Source organism: Uranotaenia lowii, chromosome 1 (assembly GCF_029784155.1).
Source record: "Uranotaenia lowii strain MFRU-FL chromosome 1, ASM2978415v1, whole genome shotgun sequence".
Lineage (NCBI taxonomy): Eukaryota > Metazoa > Arthropoda > Insecta > Diptera > Culicidae > Uranotaenia > Uranotaenia lowii.
The window spans coordinates 197270083-197291586 of NC_073691.1; the positions used below are offsets into that span (position 1 = coordinate 197270083).

At 39.3% G+C, this 21504-nt stretch overlaps 2 protein-coding genes across 2 annotated transcripts in view; one reads left to right on the plus strand and one right to left on the minus strand.

The window, feature by feature from the left end:
* LOC129738274 (probable cytochrome P450 313a4) overlaps window positions 1-126 on the minus strand; it is a 1770-nt gene extending 1644 nt beyond the window's left edge. Inside the window, exon 1 of the mRNA XM_055729458.1 lies at window positions 48-126. Within this exon, the coding sequence (XP_055585433.1) occupies window positions 48-126 (79 nt within the window). The remainder of the gene's footprint in view (window positions 1-47) is intronic.
* Window positions 127-5590: 5464 nt separating this feature from the next.
* On the plus strand, window positions 5591-20646 carry LOC129742715 (uncharacterized). Its single transcript, XM_055734661.1, has 3 exons — window positions 5591-7121; window positions 19493-19957; window positions 20022-20646. The coding sequence occupies exons 1-3, from the start codon at window positions 5671-5673 to the stop codon at window positions 20059-20061; spliced, it is 1956 nt and encodes a 651-aa protein (XP_055590636.1). The 5' UTR covers window positions 5591-5670; the 3' UTR covers window positions 20062-20646.
* Window positions 20647-21504: the final 858 nt, after the last annotated feature.

A 21504-nucleotide genomic window follows, 5' to 3' on the forward strand; every position in this document is an offset into this window, starting at 1 on the left:
AATGTGGGGAGAGAAAGAGCGAATGCGGTAATTAGTGAGCAATTCACCCCCTTCCGGTGGATGGACGGCTTTGGTTTTATCCACCCCGGATTGGACTTCTGACTTGTTGATCCCGGTCGGTATCATCAGCGGAAGTCAGATAACTTCCGAGAGTTGTTGCCCCGGGAAACTTTTCCATCTACCCAGCTAGTTGCTCGGTGAAGAAGTTCCGAGATGGAAAGGGAACATTTCATCATCAGCACGTTTCGGTATAGAAGTCGGCTAATTTCATACGAATGAGTGCTGCCCACCCAGAAAACAATGCCGATGATAATTGATATTAAATTTTTAAACTCCTGGGAAGCGTGGAAAATGTCACAGTTTCGGAATATTTCCACCCGAAACGCGAGGACCGTCGCTGGTTGAATGGGGATGTAATTGGGAAATTGTTCAGTTAATTATAAAACAATATAAGCAGCAATTAGCTTCAAGGGAGACTCAATTCCGATTCCTAGGACAGTTAATTTAACAGACTTCAATTTTGATGGAGTGCACTCTAAGCGTTGAATTATTACAAGTTTTGAAGTTTTCAACTATTTATATCCACGTGTCCGCTGTGATTTGAAATTTAATTTGCCTTAGGATCTATGACACGAACTGTGAGATATCTTGGGACTTTTCTGACTTTTCCTAAAATAAGCAGTTCTATAATTTTTAGTTTTTTTTAAGGTCGACGGATCATTTCAGCAAAGAAGTAGGCGATGGCTTGTTGGTATCGCACGTGTTTTTTTTCGCTCTGTCGCGGTGAAAATTAACTTTTTGAAGTTTAAGTAGTTTTTTATCACGAAACAGTGATTTTTTCTTGAGATTAGTGGTAATCAATAATTGCATGTTTCATTCTATGTGACCGACCCGATTCTTCGTTGATTTTATCAACCTCCACAGTTGACATCGTTGAATGATCCACTGCAAGAGGAAACACACTTTCTACTTCAACAATTGGTGAGTTCGTTTCATGGTCTTTCTTATTCATTTATTCTGGATTGATGTTTTAATCCGGGAGTTTCTACCTGAGGATTCTCAAAGTTGGAAAATTCTTATATAGCGTTAATTGATTTTTAAAGAGACGTGATGTGATCCCCCGTATTTTGCAGGGAGCGCAGGGGAGTTTTATTTCCTATTGCAACCTACTATTTCATCTAAAGAAGTACAATTTCGGAAACATTATCTGGTTTAGTTTACAACGATGTGTTGAAATAACTATTTACTATGATGTTTTTAAAACAAGTGGCTGGGAGCGAAGTGATTTACGCATAAAAATTTGCATGAAATCGTCGTACAAATAAAAGGTTTTTCAACTTTTTTTTGCACCTTAGAACCTCAAAGATTCTTCATATCCTCGTTTTATAAATCATGTTTCAGGTTTACAGTTTGCGATATGCACCAAAGTTTTCTTTGCTTAAGGTAAATCAGAGGTAAGTTTTTGAATAATATGGATTTTTTTCTTCGTTAAGATTCGTTACTAAGACGACACATTTGAATTGTTCGGTTCTATTTTTTTTTTCTTTGTTCTAGTATAAGCTGTTTTCTATGTTCTAGTATAAGCGCAATATGCAAGGTCAATGACAATTTATCAATTAATTAAATTTAAACCGCAATGTTTTGGATTTCTGTGCAGAAAAACCTCATTTCCTTCACAAAAGAACGAAGTCTCAAGAGCCACCATCAAGGAGCACAGTAAATTTAAGCAAATGTGCTTCCAACGTGAATATTTGAAACATTTTATAACCATGAAAACGTATGGTACTGTTGTCCACGATTCTTCCTCCCTTGGTTCCAGTTGTCTCTGCGTGCAATACTGCACAGTGGGCCCGACCGAGTTAAGATGGGTAGTAAATTTTAAAATTTAATATCGTGCCTGAACTGTCACACCTAAGACAGAATTTTAGACAACAACACAAGCTAATCACAAACAAATTATCCCTAAAACACGTATCACTTTTGTAACCATTTTAACGTGAAAGTTGAGCTTACAGGAAAATAAAAGTTTATTATATATATCCGAAAAGGAGTTCTTAGATAAGCTCGGTTTTGTTGATAATCAACGTGATCCTCACCACGTTTTTAACTGTATTGTATTGCAAAAATTTCCAAAATCTTATCTCAATAAATCATTTGTATAAAAAAAATCTGGAAAAACTGGGGAGAAACTGAAAAAATGATCTCATTTCCGTTCAGTTCTTTTATTCGAATTGGAACCAACAATTTGAAAGGATCTAAAAAAATAACCCAACAGAGCAAAACCAATCAGTTAAACTATACTTAAGAATCAAACTATCAATCTTTTAAAAATTATGCATTTGGAAGAGGCTCCTTTCCTTTCCGTCTTGTATCAATCATAAACATCTGTTTAGCGGTAAGGCATAGTAAGGGTTTAGTCTGTTCCCTATAGACTCGGAAAATACTGAACCGATTTTCGTGAAACTTGGCTGGTGGGGGTATTGGAGGCCGGGGAAGGTTTCTATAATAGGGGCTTTCCAAACAAAAGACAATTTTTTGCGTAACTAGAGAACCAATCATGCAAATGGTATGAAATTTGGCATGGGGTGGCTTTTGGGAACTAGGAATATTTTTATGAATATTTGGTACCCCTCCCTCTTCTCATTGGGGTGATAGGAAGGGAGGAGGGGGGCTACCTTACAATTTTTCATATAACTCGATAACTAATCAAGATATTGGAACCAAATTTGGCACGGGAAGGTATTTGGATACGAAAAAGGGTGGAGGGGGCATCTTTTACAACTTTTTACATAACTCAATAACTAATTAAGCAAATGGAACCAAATTTGGCATGGGCGGGTATTTGGGAAAGTGACATGTTTTAATGATTGTTTGAGACCACTTTCTTCTTCCATCGGGGAGAAAGGAAAGAGGGAGGGGAGTTTCATACAATTTTTACTGCATAACTCGAGAACTACAATAGCAAATGGAACCTGATTTGGCATGGAATGAAATTTTTGTACGAGAAATGCTTCTATGAATATTTGGTATCCCTCGCTCCTTCAAAGAGGTGGATAAAAAGGGGGAGGAGAGGTCTCCTTTACAATTTTTTGTTTAACTGGAGAGCTGATCGAGCAAATGGTACCATATTTGACATGTAAGGGTATTTGGTTACGAGGAGTGTTTCTGTTTTAAATTTAAGCTCCATCTTTTTTCAGCGGGAAGATATAAAGGGAAGAAGGGAGGCTTCCATACATTTTTTTTTTGAATAAATCGAGAATTAATCGAGCAAATGAAACCAAATCTGGTATCAAAAAGTATTTGAGTACGAAAAATACTTTTATGAATATTAAGTTCTCACTCCTCCATTCAATGGGGACAACGGAAAAGGGATGGTGTTTCCTTTCAAGTTTATGCATAACTCAAGAATTTACTACGCAAACAAAACCAAATTTGGCATGGGATGGTATTTCAATACCATCCCAATCAAGATGGTTCCTAAAATACTTTCAAACCGCTCCGGCTTGAAGGAGGGATGCCTCCCATACAAAATTAATAAAAATATGATACATATCAAACAATTTTCGGAAACTACTAAACCGATTAACGCGGAATTAGGTGTGTAGCCGTTTTAATACCAGTAATAGTTTCTATAATACGAGAAGACTTAGCCCTCGCACGAAGTGTAACCTGTATATGACGCTCATTAGACCGGTTGTTCTCTACGAGCACGAGACATGGATATTGCTCGAGGAGGACCTGCGTACACTCGGGGTATTTGTGTTAAGTGTTAAGAACCATCTTTGGCGGCGTACAGGAGAACGGAGTGTGGAGGCGAAGGATGAACCACGAGCTCGCGCGACTCTACGGCGAACCCAGTATCCAGAAGGTGGTGAAAGCTGGCCGGATACGCTGGGTGGGACATGTTGCGGGAATGCCGGACGACTGTCCTGCAAAACAGGTGTTCGCTACGAATCCGGTAGGAACAAGACGAGCGGGGGCGCAACGAGCGAGGTGGTTAGACCAAGTGGAGCGTGATCTGGCGAACGTGGGGTGTCCGAGAAATTGGAGAACGGTTGCCATGGACCGAGTGAATTTTAGGAATTATGTTCGTCAAGTTATGTCGTGAGACGGAATACTATGTAAATAAAAAATAAATAAAATAATGAGGAAAATAATAGATAAAATTTCACAAGAGACAGGATAAACGATTCGCCGATCGTGATGAAAATAGAGAAAACCAATCCAACAGAGCAATCCAATCAGTTTAACTACTTAACAATTAAACTATAAATCTTTTAAAATTACGCATTTGAAAGAGGCTTCTTTCCTTTCCGTCTTGTACCGACCATAAAAATGAGTTTTGCGGTAAGTCTTAGTAAAGGCTCAGTCAATTGATTATCCAATTTTTTCGGCATTTAAGATTATTCTTACTTAAATTGCGTTAACATTCTTGAAAACACTTTTAAACACTGAATGTTTCTTTTTACAAGATTATAAGTTAAGTAGGAACGTTTTTCAAAGGTTAAAAAAATATTCAAACCAATCGAGAAAAGTTGCAAATGTTTCAGTTTTATCACATCTGAAATTAGGATTTGATTAATTGAGGAACTAATTTGTTTTTTAACTACCTATATGATTAAGATTTCGTTCGATTAAAGCGCATATTTTGCAATAAAAGTAGGAACGAAAACGTGTCAAATGTGTCGAACGGTTCTGCTTCAGCTTTCCTGGAAGATCAAACTGGATTACAACTGGTGCCAATTAAAATGTGGAAACATCGTGTTAAATTCATTGCGTATATAAACTTTCTCTCGAAAAAAATAACTCTCAACCACACGAAACAACCAGACACATATCATCAGATATTGCAACAATTTTCAGCATTTGTCACTATAAATGCCTCTCCTCCCTTTTTTCTGGACCAGATTTTCCGTCTAGCGAAACGACACAACATATCCACTCTTTGTGTCAATGCATTAAAATCTCTATGGGAAAAAAGTTGGTTGGAGAAGTTTGATGGCCTTCTCATAAATAAACAAAATCCTAGCCAACAACTGCACCACCATAATGCCGTCAGGCGAGGGCTCACCGTCATAAATAAACAATTGCCATTGCTCGCTGTCGCAAAAACGATTGCACAAAAAATGGGGCGTGACTTTAGCAACCACCCCGGAAATGACACCTGCTGCTGCCTTCCTGTCTGTGTGCCAATGTAAAGGAACTACCGACCTAGGTCCCCGTTTTCGTCAGGGAAAATGCCAACGGATGAATGGATGGAAGGAAGGATGCTGGAACAGCGACTGCGTTCCAGCAGTTCTATTTTTGTAGGACGTCGTCGATTGTGTTGCAATGTGCGCCCACTTGTTGCTTCCACCTGCTACGGGTTCGGTTTTTGCCGCGGCCACGAGGGAGAGATTGGTTTTGGTGATTTCGCTCTCCCGTCAGGAGTTGACCGTAGGCGGTGACGAGTTTGCGCAGAACCGCGTGGGTCCTTATTGGTTGTCTATCGGGGGTTGAGTTCTACCGGAATTGACTGAAATCGGATCCTGACTGCCGTTGAGCGAACTCCGGAACCATTGTTCAGTTATCGTCGAGCCGCGATTGAAGTTAGACGCTTGAAGTTTTTTGGTGGGAAACCGAACCTGATTGTTACTAACATTTTTAGTTTGTGATGTGCAAAGTGCAAGGATGAGTGCCAGTGTTAATCTTGTATCGGATAGTCAGAGACTGATATCGTACAGTTCAGTTGAGCAACAAGAAGGCAGCTATTTTCAACGATTTCTGTATCCTGAAAACTCAGCTGTGTTGCCTAGTAGTCTAGTTCCAGGTAGTGAATATCAAATTCCTCTGGATTTATCGCTTCGTCAAGGGAATGTTCCCATGACTCCTCCATCGACTCCATCGCCTCCCAGAAAGCGTTCCAAACAGGGCACGGATGAAGACGACTGGAAGTTCCGGCTCATGGCTAATCGATCCATCAACCAATTCTCCGATACGGTTTGCATCGACGACAAGAAGTACTATGCTAACACAACCGTCGGGTCGTCAAACAGCTTACGATACTTTGATAACTCGTTGAGACTACCGTCGTTCAAAACTTTTCATGGAGCTTCCGACAAACCGACCATCGACGATTTTATCGATATCACCGGTCAAGACGACTCCATACCCAATCGATCGCCATCACCAACGTCCTCCAACATCGATGTGGAATCGCTTGACAACGACCGAATCGACGAACACGACGACGATAGCAACCAATCCATAAACATTGTTGACAGCGAGGAGAAAGAAAATCAACACCAAAATCAGCAACCGGTTCTAACCGACGGACAGCGATACTTCGAAGATGAAAAACTTCACCTTCAGGCGATCGAGGGATTTGCCCGGCTGTTCGAAAGAAGCTTCGTCGGCTACAATCGACAGCAACAAACTCAACAACATCAAAACCAATCCACCTCCAAAACACCATCGTCATCAACCCGCCCAAAAACCGAACGCCGACGGATCAAAACACGCAAACAACTCATTGACGAAGACAATAGCAGCCCCGTATCAGGCACCTTGATTCGACAACTCCAAGAAGGCGAAGAGCTGGTAGTACGCAAAGGTGATATCGATCCGGCCTTCAACGTGGTCGAAATCACCGATGAAGCCAAGGAACTCCTGTCCAAAATTGACAACAAAATAGGATCATATCTGTGCCAGCTGTGTCGAGCCCTGTACGACGACGCCTTCGGGTTGGCCCAGCATCGGTGTACCCGGATAGTGCACATCGAATACCGCTGTTCGGAGTGTGATAAAGTGTTTAACTGTCCGGCCAATCTGGCCTCGCACAAACGTTGGCATAAGCCTCGAGGAACCAGCGCCAGTGGTGGTGATAACCGAAGAACGAAACAAAACAGTGGTGCCAGTACGGTGACGAGCGCGCCATCTGGAGCAGCAGATGTTCCAGGCGGTGTTTCGAACTCAACTGAACTTCGAGACGATGAAGAGTGTGTTGAAATTGTTGACAGTGGGGAGGGGATTGGTAGCGGTTCCGGGAAAACTACGGATATTGGGCGGCAGCGGCCGGTGGATTTAGTGGATATCTCTGTGGAACCGTTCGAGTGTCGGCAGTGTGGAAAAAGGTTCAAAAGGTACGATATTATCGACCAATTTAGAAGTGTTTTTTTTAACAATCTGTTTGAATTGGTAGAGCCACACTTCCTTTAAAATTTGCTTGAAATATAGGGTGACAATAAAGTTTATGTACTTTTTTTCAAACGCTTCAAAACCTCAATACAGAGCTTCAGCGACGATGAAAAACTCATTCAACACCTCGGCAATCGCCAACCCTTCAATTTGTTTGGTTCTGACACTTTGAAGATGTTTGATAGATGTCGATTCAACATGAAATGTCGTCAGTGATGTCGCCGTCGCTGATGTTGACGAAAACTCCGGTTTGGGGATTCAGCGACAATATAGATCCAGACCCCATCAGTAACATTTTAAGGTTCGCATCGTGAAGCTGAAGAATTTGCCTAAAAGATGGATTATTTAAGTGGGATGTTCCTTTAGGTATGTGACCTAAGTCTGTGGGCCTGTGAGTTTTGCAGGCGAGTATTCTTGACCCTGAAGCAAAAGGCATCACAATGGTGCGTCGCGTCAATGACAGCATTGTACTCAAACGCAAAACATGTTCCTAAGAGCAAGTTCACTGGTGTTGGGAAAAAGTGGTAGAAATTTTTTCACTTTTTGTACTTTTTGAAAATTTTGGCATGCAAGAAGCCATTGAAGTTGAAAATTGTTGCATGTTGTCCCATTTGACGTTATTCCTTTTTTATGTTTTTTGCCAAAGTTTGACAAAAATATGCTCAAAAATAAAATAATCTTAATTTTTTCCCCCCGATTGAACAAACTTGATGAACAGCATCGTTGATATTTATTTCTCTCATAATTTTTTTTTAAATAATGATGATTTTGATTTTTTTTGTTACCGCTTTCAAAAAACGGAAAAAATATACTGAAAAATTCTGACAGACGTTGGTCCGCTTTGTTATTGTTTTTTGTTTTCAAAAATCACAGTTAAATTTTATTTGGAACTGTGAAGATTAGATTTGTTCAATGTTTTTTTTTATCCAGATTGTTTATGTACAAAAAATAATCAAGAATTTTTCAAAAAAAGAATTGATTTTTTTATGAGTTCACAGAAAATAATAAAACATTTAATTTAAAACGAAAAATGGACTTGAACGCTTCAAGGTTTGTATCGAAAATTTTTAATTCTTAAATTTTAAACCTTCCATAATTTTTTTTTGATTGTTTTTACAGCCAAGAAAACCCCTAAAATGTTTGAAAGCTATTCATTCAGTCCAGATTTATAACAACAAGCTTTATTGAATTGTTTTCGTAGTAAATTGTATTTCAATATACCTTGAAACAAATTTGGACTCTAAGGAAAATAAATAAATGTTGTACAAAAATAAAATTTCAAAATATTTCGTTTCTTTTTAGCGTTTTTGGCTGATTTTCCAAAGCTGATTATACTATATTACAGAAAATAATAAACTATATTATAAAACAATCCTTAAAATTGATAGTGTTTGTTTGCTAACAAGTTAAACTTAAGTTGTTTACCAATAGAAAAAAGATATTCTATTTCGAGCCTATCTGAGTTTTCTGGATGAACTAGTAGCAGAAAATATTTGTTCATACAAATTTGCAAACAAAACTAAAGCTTGATGCCTTATTTCAAGAATCGAGAATTAATTTTGGACATTGATATTTGTTTGTTACTTAGTTTAAAATTACAATAATTAAAAAAATGTGATTTTTTTTCAAATTTTTATGTTTTTAGGGAAATTTTAAACCTATGTATTAAGGGAATCCATAAACAAGTTGAAAACAAAAAAAAAACCAATCCAAATGGTTATGTCAAAATCTTCAGAGCATATTTTTTTAAGAAAATCGTGAATATAATTTACATTTGATAGCGTACTAAACAAAAAGTTAAATCAGAGTTTTAGGGGCTTTTTTTAATATTGAAAGTTGTTTCTTGTTTAAATGGTGAAATACGTGGATGATTGATGTAGTGGCGTAACAACGCGCCACATTTTTTTTTGTTTTGAAAAAGTAATTTCGAAGCTTACGTTTTCTTTTAACAAATCAACAAAATAGGTTATTCTTAAAAGTTATGTTTTAGAAACAGCTTTATTAACAGTGTGATATATTTTTGTAATTAATGAAAAATAAGAGCTGAGGAAATTGGGGATGAGCAACTGGAATAGGTTCTATGATTGATTTATAATCATTGAATTTTTTTAACAAAACAAATAATTTCGGAAAAATATATTCTCACTAAGTCGTCCTCCTGGAGAATTTAACAGTACTGAACAGGTTCTAGTTGAAAGCTGAAAAAAAATAATTTTTTTTAAACTGTTATTACTATATTTCTGTCTTTTGAAGTTAAATAAAAAATATATATAAATATTGAAGTTCAATTAAAAATAAATATAAATAAATTGCCCGAGCAGTGTTGCTGGATAGTCAAAGTTAATCATAATTCAGAAACAGAATTCAAGTTACGATTAGTTCAAGTTTCTGTAAAAATATAATTTCGATTATGTTGTGAATTTGGATCAGTAATTTAAAAAAAATATTTATTTAGTCAATCGTTTATTATGATCTCATTGTCTTCCTCAGGCTTCCCAAACTCCTTAAAAAGAAAATGAGAGTCCACTTGAAACTCTCAACGCTTTCACAACTTTTAAAACCAATGAATGGTTTGCAGTTAGCAAAAGACAAATGGAAAACATTACATAGTAACGGGTGTTAAATAAAAAATGAGAATTTTTTCAATCACATATAAAAAAAAATGGTATTTTTTTTCATCGATTTCAGTATTTTTTATTAATAACATAATGTATTTTCTTCAAAAAAATGTCAGTGAATGTTTGAGTAAGGGCCGTGGTTGATGTTCGACGCAACTTTGTCGCGATGCTCTCACAAGAACGTTGTACGGCACTTATGTGCATTTTCCGGATACAATTCCGGATTGTTGTAGTTAGTTGCTTCGTGTCCTTGGCCCTCCAATTGTTTTTATACACTAGGGCACTGAGTGAGCCAAAGAAATCCTCTATTGGGCGGCACTGGGGCAAGTTTGTTGGGTTACGATCTTTCGGCACGAACGGTATCTTTTTCTTCTCAATGTACGCCAGCCAGCCAGAACGAATGACGTCCCGCGGTATTTTTTGGTCATCCACCGACACTGTGATTTAACCGTCTCAATCTGCTCCTCCGTGTACTCCGGCGACCTCGTCTTCTTCCTGCAGACGGTTCCTTCCATCTTGAGATTAGGATGGATCAATACGTGGGAGCCATATTTCCGACCGGCGTCACGCAGGCTGGTTGCGTCCTTGTTATCAAACAACTTCTTTAACGATGTCTTCCTCTCCTTCGTCATTATCGTCACCGGACGACCACTTCCGACCTTCAGCTCTACGTTCAGGGAACCCAGGATACGATATACCGTACTGACAAGTACATTTTTTTCCTTAAAATGTGCCACCGTGAACTTTTTTCCTTGCTGGAAATGCGTTTCGTAGAACCGTACAATGCGTTCGCGGAGCACGTGCTGTTTCGACGCCATCTTTGCTTTGACTAAATTCAAACTAGCAATACCAAACACGCCTACTGTTTCTAGGGAGCCCAAAGAGCAATTTTCTTGGAGAAAGAAAATTTTACGCTCTTTATTTGAGTTACTGAAAGGTAATGAAAACATTCTCATTTTTTATTTAACACCCGTTATGTGACAGAAAGTGCCTTGGGGTGGGTAAAATTGATACAGTACCATTATAAAAAATGGTATTTTAATTATTTTTTTTTATATCAACATTAAGTGACAGCAAGAAGATTTCTTTTTTTCAAATTTTGTTGGAGAAGGTTTAGATACATTTTCCAGAATGGTTGGAAAAAATTAAACTCTGAGAATATTGTAATTTCGGGTAAAGCTTTGCGGGCAGTTGTTTAAAGAACTTTTGCAGTTCATATTCAAGAAAATCATTTCCCATTTTCATTAGGTAGAAACCACTTGCAAAATTACAATTAACATTAAAACTTTTAGATTATTTGTGGGAAATTTGGTAAATATGCAATTTATGGATAGGTTCACGGTTGGTCATATTACCTAAAAGACTTTATTATAAACTTTCCATAATTTTATCCGGGCAATATCCGGGGGAATGCCAGGAATTTTTTTCACCATGGGTGAATCCAAATGGTGAGGGGGTGGGGGGGGGGGGGCTGGAATCGAAAACCGGAAGCCGCTGAGACGACAAAGAGAGTTGCCGGTAGTTTCAAGCGAAACCCTAGACTCTCTCTCCGAGATGCAGCAAATTAGCTGGGTGTATCGTCTACAACCGTGCATCGAGCCAAAAAACGAGCCGGACTAGTGACTCCAAATCGCGATGATAAACAAAATACGACGGCCAAAGCGCGATCCCGGAGGCCGTACACGACGATGCTGACGAAGTTTGACTGCGTGGTAATGGACAACGAAACCTACGTCAAAGCCGACTACAAGCAGTTTCCAGGACAGGAGTTTTATACGGCAAAAGGAAGGGGAAAGGTAGCAGATATTTTCAAGCACATGAATCTGTCAAAGTTCGCGAAGAAATATCTGGTTTGGCAAGCCATCTGTGCCTGTGGCTTTTTTTTTTTTTTTTTTTGTTTCGATTATAGTCGTTTTACCATCATTATGGCATTCGCGACTTTATCAACGTTGCAGTTGGCGGATCGTTATTGAAAAACTATCCGGTACAACTGCGTTCGATGTTTACTCTTGGGCTTGAACTCGCGGACATCGGCTCAGGAGGCAACAGACTTGCCAACTGAGCTATATCACAAGCCCAATGCCTGTGGCTTGAAAAGCAGCTTTTTCATAGCTTCTGGGACTGTCAACCAAGAAATTTACGTGAAAGAGTGTTTGAATAAACGTCTGCTGCCTTTCCTGAAGAAACACGGTTGTTCCGTACTGTTTTGGCCGGATTTGGTATCTTCCAAGGAGTGGTACGTCGCCAACAAAGTGCAGGTGGTTCCCAAGGACAAGAACCCTCCCAACACGCCAGAGCTCCGCGCAATTGAGAAATACTGGACTATTGTCAAGCGGAACCTAAAGAAGACCAACAAAACTGCTAAGGACGAGCAGCAATTCAAGGCAAACTGGCTTTCTGCGGCGAAGAAGGTGGACAAGGTGGCTGTACAAAATCTGATGGCAGGGGTTAAGCTTAAGGCCCGGTAATTCGGATTTGGAAGCCTAACTGAATATTTTTCCTGAATTTTATACTAATTAAACTTGAAAAAGAAATTTAGCTAGATTTTTTAAATAAACGATTTCACCGCTTTACACTTGTTTTCCCTTGACCAAATTTTGACCGTATCACCCTTTAGATTACCTTGTTGCCGAAAAAAAATGGAATGATAAGGGGATAGTTTTAATTCACAAGGGAAAAATTAAAACCGAGGCAAACTGATTTTGGAAGATTTTTGCGTCCCAAACTCAATAGTTTTTGTCAGATTTTTTCTCTCTCTTCTTGTTTTGTGGGATTTAGTAATTTTAAAACTAAGTAGTTTCGAGTGAAATCAATCAATGATAATTGATGAAGTCACTTACCTACATAAACAACAAAGAATATGTAAAACCTTTTCATTCTCCATTATTCATTCAACAATACAGATTAGAGGGAAGATTGCCAAAAAGTGTCAAATTCCCGGAAAAAAACAATACAAACTTCGTCTAGATAATCTTCATATTTCAAAAAATGGGGAAGGCTTTGCCATGAACAATCATTCTTCGATATGGACCTTCAATGTTGGCGACGCCATCTTAATGGTTCAGAAACAAGGTTAATGCATCTAGCCATGGTAACCAATGTGTTTCTTTAAAAAAAATCAAGACAAAATATACATCTGTTGGAGGTAAGTAATGCAGAGCCATCTACATTACTTTATATGGTAAAAATATATTTTGATCGATGTTTTAGACGAATTGGCAACCAAATAATGCCAACCGGAAAACACTTGATTTGAATTTGAATTGAACCGAAACTCAGGTTTTTTTTTAATTTTACTCTGCTCGAGAAGAAAATCATCTATTGAATGCTTAATTGAGAATCTATTCGCTCATAAAAACAAGCATGTTAAAAATTGATACCAACAGTGCGAATAAGAACAACGGTTGCTTTGATAATTTTGTATGTTATTTGACGTTCATATTGTTGAATACTCGAACAATTGACCCCCCCCTGGAGGGTGTACAAGCTATTTTAGTCGCCAGTTATGATGCCTCTTCTCAGAAGAGAGCAGCACTGAGCGTATAGAAAGAATTTTCGATAAGTTATATGGGTGTGCTATGGGCTATTGTGGCTTGCTGTGATTAATTGAAATAAAAATTGAGAGACATGGAAAATCCAAGGAGTTCGTGGGGAAACCGGCTGCAGAATACTAGAAGAGAACATGAAAGTGTGTGACGTCACTCCCGACTGACAATGGAATTTGGTGCGATTGTTTCATGTTAAAATTTGTCAATCCTATCTGCCATGTAGGATTTCCTATATTTTACCCTTCCAATTCTCACCTGAAACAGCGTTATGGGTCGTATGAGTTCTCTGCACCTACAGAGTTTTTTTTTAATGTTTCAGACATTCCCCACCATGATTATATTGACTTGGCATGGTGTAGGGGAAAGGTTTCCTAAATGGGCCTATCGGGTTAAATGACCCTACGGCTGTTAGGCGAAATGGCTGACTAGACAGCTTATCTGACCAATGCACTTTGAGGGTGATACGCTTAGAACATAAGGCAAGAAAGAATTTTATGAATTTATAAACTCATAAAAATTTAAAAAATCATACAAGGTTTTGATACATTTTGATGTAATATTTCGACTTTTAAAAATTATACGTAAAGAAGTTTAAAACAAAAACAAGGATGGTTTTTGTTTCTTACTCAAATGAACTTAAGAAATTAAACATATTTCAGCTTTTATGGACGTTTATTTCATTTATTTCGTCTTTGGTTTAAATTACCGTACAGACTAATAACTTAAAAACTACTAAATTCTGCTTAAACCTAATTTAAAACGACGTTTGCACATATTAAAATTAAACAAATGATACACTAAATTAAAAAGTTCACAACACTTGTCAATAGGATGGTTTTGACCATAAGCAGTACGGTGGTGAGGTATTGAAAGAAACTGACGTTGTCGAAGTGTTCTCGTTGGTACCTACATAAATGTTAACACGTTGTAGAATGTAAGCACAGTCAATACGGTTGGTCAATGTGTCGAATATAAAACCTTGCTGCAGCTCGATGCGACGCTTTTCGAGTGAGGTTAGGCATATCAGTGCACACCTTTCCTCATACGGTGGTAGTTGGATCGGGTCGTTCCAGGGAAGACGCCGTAGAGCGTATCTTAAGAAACAGCGTTGAACTCGTTCAAGACGGTGGCATTGTGTCCTCTGAGCTGGAGCCCACACCTGGACGGCGTACTCCATGATGCTACGTACTGATGCACAGTATATGACTTTCAATGCGTAAACGTCATCGAAATCCTTGGTGTTGCGACGCAGGAATCCGAGAGCAGCGAATCCTTTTGCAGAAGTAAGCGCGACATGTTCAGCAAATGTGAGCCTGTTGTCGATCTTCACTCCGAGATCGAGAATAGACTTCACGCTCTCCAGCCTTACTCCGGTTAGTTGGTAGTCAAAAAGGATCGTTCTTCTTGCACGACAAAAGTTTATAACCTTGCACTTCTTCACGTTTGCTAGCATTCCGTTTAAGCGGCACCACTCATCTAGTCTAGCGATGTCAGCTTGAAGGGCCAAACAGTCAACAGTGTTATGAATCTTCCGGAAAATCTTCAGATCGTCGGCGTAGAGAAGTGTATCGGACTGAAGTGTTGAGCACAGGTCATTCACGAAGATTATAAATAGCAGAGGTCCGAGGTGGCTCCCCTGGGGAACTCCAGACGGTGTGGCAAACATTCGTGAGCGCGTGTTTCGTATTCTGGTGAAAGCCTGGCGTTCGGTTAGATATGACGCAATCCACTCGAGTGCCCAAGCCGGGAATCCTAGTCGATTCAACTTTGCAACCAGTATTTTGTGCGGCACACGGTCGAAAGCTTTGGCAAAGTCAATATAGACTGAATCCACCTGGCAACCTTTCTCCATGCTTTTATTCAGTGAACTTACGTAGCACATCAAATTTGTAACTGTTGACCTTTTCTTGACGAAACCATGTTGATATTCCGAGATCAAAGGTTTAACAGCGGCATACATTCGCTCGTGCATCAGAATTTCGAAGATCTTTGACATTGAATTCAAAATCGATATTGGCCGGTAGTTTTCCACGCTGTGAGCACTTCCGGATTTGTGTATCGGAGAAATAGCCGCAACTTTCCATGCATTAGGAAACGATCTTTCGGTTACCGATCGATTAAGGATACTGCAAATCGGGGCGGATAAAGATGCAGCACAATGTTTCAGAAGAGCGGGAGGTATTTTATCTGGACCAGAACCTTTAGAAGGATCGACTGTGGACAACTTTTCGTAAATATCCTGCTCGGTGAAGCACGGTGAAGGCAAATTGACAACGTAAGATTGCAACGATGCAAGGTAGCTGCAGTCTGCATCAATATCAACAGAACAGTACACATTTTGGAAAAAGTCCGCGAACAAATTGACCGACTCGGCTTGATTGGAGGCAGTGACACCATTGAAGCTTACGTCTACGGGTACGGGGACGTTATGTTTTCTACCCTTAAAATGCTCCCAAAATGATGATGGATCCCGTTTAAGGTTTTCTTCGAGTCGAGATATATGTTGTCGGTAGAGAAGGTCGTTTAGATGTTTGAATTCATTTTCCAAGTGCCTCAAGTGACATCTAAGAGCTTCTGTGCGGTTCTTGTTGAAGCTTTTGCGAACTTTACGTAGCTGGTTCCTTAGTCGCCTTAAATCGGAGTTCCACCATGCGTTCTTAGTAGTTTTGGAACGATTTGTACGTTTCAAAGGTACAATTTGTTTTAAAACGGAATATAGTTTTACGTAAAATAAATTTAGAGCGGATTCCACGTTTTCGGCAGCCTGCAGAGATTCCCAATCTGTCGAAACTAACGCAGCAGCAACCGAAACATAATCGCATCTACCAAAATCAAAATCAAACTCTCCAACGGGTTCTTCGTGGAGACTATCCACTTGGTTGATATCTAGGCATAGAATGTATGCCTTATGATGACGGTCCGTAGGTAAAATCGGGACAGCTGGCTCGAAAACGTCCAGATTCCGGGAATTTGAAAACGCAAGGTCTAAAAAGCGCAAACTGTTGTTCGGTATGCTAAAGACCTGGTGCAACCCAGCGGAAAGTAACGTTTCGGTGAGTGCGATTTCAATTTCTGATGAGGGGTTCGTCGGCAGGAAACTATCTGTTTCATGGTCATGCGTCCAATGAAGAAGTGGAAGATTATAATCACCCACTACAATGACGGTGTCTCGGTCAGATGCTAAACTCATTATTTTTTGGACTGCAGCAAAATGGGTTTCATAATTGCGAAGACAGCTGTTAGGTCGCAGATAAATACAGCAAAGGAACAGAGAAAAGAATCCAACGTTGATTTTGACGATGGTTTGTTCGAGATGTTCGCAGTCTTCGATGAAAATAGGAATTGCACTTAGTTCATTTTTTACGGCTATCAAGACACCACCTCCACGTTGAGCTGTGCTTGTGTCAGAACTTCGGTCACAACGATAAATCGTGTAATTTGACGACAGTTCACTGCTACGGATTTGATCGTTCAACCAGGTTTCCGTTATTAGAATGCAGTCGTAGTCGCTTGCAGAAAGTGCATTACAAAAAGCGGTTGTTTTGGTGCGCATACCACCAGCGTTCTGATAGTACAAGGAAAAAGTCCGGCGAGATACTGGAGTAGTTAAACCAATGCTATTCGGATGTGGAGACACGGCATTTTGAATCGAGCATGTTCGCATTCAGCATTCAGTGGGATCAGTGGGATCAGGTGTTATTGTGTCGGAGTTATGTACGGAGTTGTTTGAGCTGTAGTGTTCAACGGCAACGACGGATGCTTCGGAGCCCAAAAAACCTCACTAGATACATTACCGGTGAATTCTCTAAAACGTATACTAACGTTTAATAATGATTATTTAGTGGATTAATGAAGTGTTTTTGTATGCCCCCATCATGTTTGTAAAATGCCTCCATCCTAAAATAACAGGTTAAATAGAATAAATAAATGATTTTTATCACTGAACCTTCAAATCTAAGCACTGAATGACATCTTAAGAATGAATTGAAGATCTAAAAACAAATTTGATAAAGTTTTTCACATGGATGAACTGCCTCCATAGTATGGCAACCCTAACTTTTGTTTTATTCCACAAAATTTTAATATTCATAGATTTTTATAAAACTCCAGCTTTGTCGTACTGAAATTATTACTTTCTAGCAGTTTCAATGAAATTATACGGAAATATTGCCCAAAAAACAGAAATTTTGTTCAAAACATAAACAGGCGCATTTAGCCCGTACGGTTTGAGGTTCGGCATTTTAGACAAAACTTACAATAAAATCGTTTTCTAGGAAACAGAATAAAATTTGTACATAAAAATTACTCCAATGTATAGAAAACAGATGCCTGCACACGTGTATATAGTTTTTGTACACATATTAGACGTGATATTTGATTAAATCAGTGTTCTGCTTAAAAGGCGCATATAGCCCGCTCCTCCCCTACATTATGGTATCACTCTGATCTTCAGAAGTAACCATTGCACAGTGGTGCAGAACATCAATCTAGCTGTATGAAATTAATAGCGCCCAGGGATGAAAAGATAGACATTTCATGTCTTCAGCAACATTGTTCAGTTTTACATGGAGCATATTATCAAATTTTTTGCCGAGGGGTCCACCGATAGCGAAATAAAAATGCTAACTTTTTTGTTCTTCAAATTAGGGCTTTGATAACTTCGACAAAGTTGTTTATCTGATTTCTTTTAATAAAACAAAATATATAAAAGTGAACTGCCACACTTTATTAATGAATTAAATGTAATCAACGTTTTTTCTATAATTAAAATAGGTAATTTTCATATAAAAAGTGTATTTTCAATCATTCAAATCTCTACTATTTCCATCGATTTCCCCGCTAATTTCAAATGGAAATGGTTCCGCTTATCATCAAAAATAATTACAAAGAAGGGGGTGTTGCGAAAATGTGCACTTTTCGATAGACGAGCCTTCAAAAATTGCCAATAAAATACACAAAATGCTTTCTATAGGGCTTCAGCAACTTCTAAACCCATCATAATGTATGAAACAATTATATATCGTGGCTTGCTTCAACTTTGTTTCAAAGACAGCGAACCATTTTATCCAATCTACAACGCGTCAGGTTCAAAAAACTGTTTTTTAAAGAGATTTTTTACTTTGACTGTAACTCCTGAGAGTGATGTGATAGGACTTTGACATATTCAACAAACTTATGTATTTTGATCAGATAAACAACTTTGTCGAAGACATCAAAGCCCTAATTTGAAGAACAAAAAAGTTAGCATTTTTATCTCGCTATCGGTGGACCCCTCGGCAAATATTTTGATATTGAAATATGCTCCATGTAAAACTGAACAATGTTGCTGGAGACATGAAATGTCTATCTCTTCATCCCTGGACGCTATTAATTTCGTACAGCTAGATTGATATTCTGCACCACTGTGCATTGAAATGAGTATTGTATCCAGGTACTCATTTTGGCATCTTGTGTTGGTTTTGGTTATCCGTTTTACCCTGTGTATCTTCCATTCTATGCTATGCTATGATATGCTTAAATGATAACGATGTTTTTTTATCATTTCAATGTGCTATCTAATGAAAATCCAGTATCTTTAGCTTGTAAACTTATGCGAACGACCTGTTTTGAAGCTTATCCCACTTTTTAAGATGGATGCCCAAGCAATCAAAACTCCCGTACAACAGGTACAAACAAGCTTACTCAGCCCCATCATTGATATGAAGTACGTTCTAAGCAGCTAAAAATTTAAGTTCTTATTGATACTTTCAAGTTCCGAAACAAGTCTCAATGACCTTCTATTCAGCTTCCAGCGGCCCTTTAATTCAGCTTCCAAAAAATCGTAAAATAGGCAAAATATTCAATCTTTTTCTCAATTGCGCCCTTGGCATCGGTTCATACTCTTGATTATTTACTTTGTTCTGTGCCGCTAATATCTCACGCGCCTGATTCCAAAGTTTTCCAAAGTTCTTACCTATATTTCCTACATATATCGCATCAGAATGGTCACTCAAGTACCAAATTACTTATTGAAAAAAATTTGCCCGGCTTATGGATCGAGCCCCGACCTTCGAAAAATTTGGTTGTCAATGTAATACGGTTTAACTATTTTAGTAATTCGTTCAAAGCCGTCTCTATTTTGTTTTTTTTTTTTCTATTTACCGTTTACAGACAAAGCTACCTGAAGAAACACTACCAATCGCATCAGCAAGTGCCCCTAAATACACCGTCGCCATCAGGTAGTCGTTCGACTAATGGCTCTACCGCAGGAAATTCCGGCAACACTTCCGGCATCATGAACGCAGCTGCAGCAGCGGCCGCTGCATTCGCCCATCAGAACGCAGCCGCTGCGGCAGCACTTTTCTGCTCTGGTGGAAATCAACATGGTGCCTCCGCGGCGTCGTCGATCTCGAGCAATGCTGCCCCATCAATGATCGGTAGTGGAGGAGGATTTTCCCGAAGCTCCCACCCAGGGCTCTTTCCATTTACCGCCGGGACTTACAGCGGCAGCTACACCGAGTTGGAAAAGCGCCGTTGGCAATCGCTGAGTGAACTGTACCTTCAACAGCAACGCGAACGCCTGTCCGCATTTCAGTACGTACGTCACCACCACCAGTACGAGGATTACCTGAAAGGGTAAGATTTGAAAGTCGTTTTATTGAAGTATTAAGCAGTTTAGTGTCAAATTTCATTATTACAGATTCCAAACGGGGGTACCCTTTTCCCGGGACAAATCCTGACAGAACGTGTTGCGACCAGTGCCGCGACTGGCTGCGGCCCCACTTTGGTCGCATGGAACGACAACAGCGGCTGCTGGCGCCATAGCAACGAACCCAGTCAACAACAACGTCATTTCTCCGACAAAGCATGCGACGCCCCCGGAAGCCTTCAGCACGCAACCATCGACGGCGACGGTGGTTTCGCGAATGCTTGACAACGGCCACAATCCAGCCACGGTAGCAGTGCCGCAGAACTTCCGTCGCTCGGATTAGATTTCCTACCCGAGCCAACCGGTTTAGAACTCAGCGGCACCGTGTTGTGTATTTTGTTCCGGAAAATTAGTAGACCAATTGTTGTTAGTTTAGGTTACGATTTCCTCCCGGGACCGCATTAGTGACGAAGCGTCCCGGGTTGATTCAATTTCCTCCCCGAGTGATCCGGCGAAATCGAATCGCCCTGCTGCGGAAGAATGTGTTCGTCGTCGTATGGCAAAGTATCTTTCACGGGCAAGGAAACCCCAAATAGGAAACATCAACAGATAACCTTTTTATTCCCTTTTGAAATAGCGCATTAGAGAAAGTAAATAGCCGAATAATCAGTTAACGATACGACCCGTCTCAGTGTGTTTACTTACTTTGTGAATTGCTCCCTTTTTCCTCGTCCTCGACCTGGTGCGGGCTGCCATCAACAGGTAAACTCCTAGCTTTTGGGGTGTGGGGAGATGAACTGACCAATTTCCGGTCAGCTGGGAAAACCGATCGTTTCCCGGAGGCAAAATTGATAAAACAAACAGTAGTCGGAAGTTTCGTGTTTCACTTCTTCCCCGACCAGTTTTTTTTTTGCTTCACCCGGAATTGCGTCGTACGGAAAATTGTGTCCACTGTTCTGTTGTTGATTCCCGGTAATCAATCCGGAAAAACACAGCCAAACCACATGTGGCGTGATTTGCTTGTTTCTGTTTTGTTCCATGTTTACCACGCACCGGTCTATCCGATTAAATTTGTTTGATTTCCCGAACCCTCCCGTGGAGAAATCGGTTATTGACAAGGATATTTCCTTTTGCTTCGATCTTAGGTAGGTATGTAACGACTGTGGTTTTTTCAACTTCTCAACCTGTCTTGTTTTGTCTCAAGTGACGGTAGCGACAATTCCAACAGAATGTCGTCAGGGAAATCAAACTGACATAATATAAACTATTCAAAACGTTTTTGGATGATTGATTTCCGATGTAAGGTTTTTCCATCGCGCTTCAATCTGGAGGTTTAAAAAAAAGGATACAGATAAATTGTAGTATAAATGTTTTTCAAATGATTATTTTCAAGTTTAAATTAATTTCAGTGCTGTTTTAAAATTAAAGCCGTCACAAATGCATTTTTAAGAAATATCAAAATTTGTTGAAGATTTGAAATACAGTTATCTCAACTATAGTATTACGGAGTTCGTTATTTTGAGGGATTTGAAAT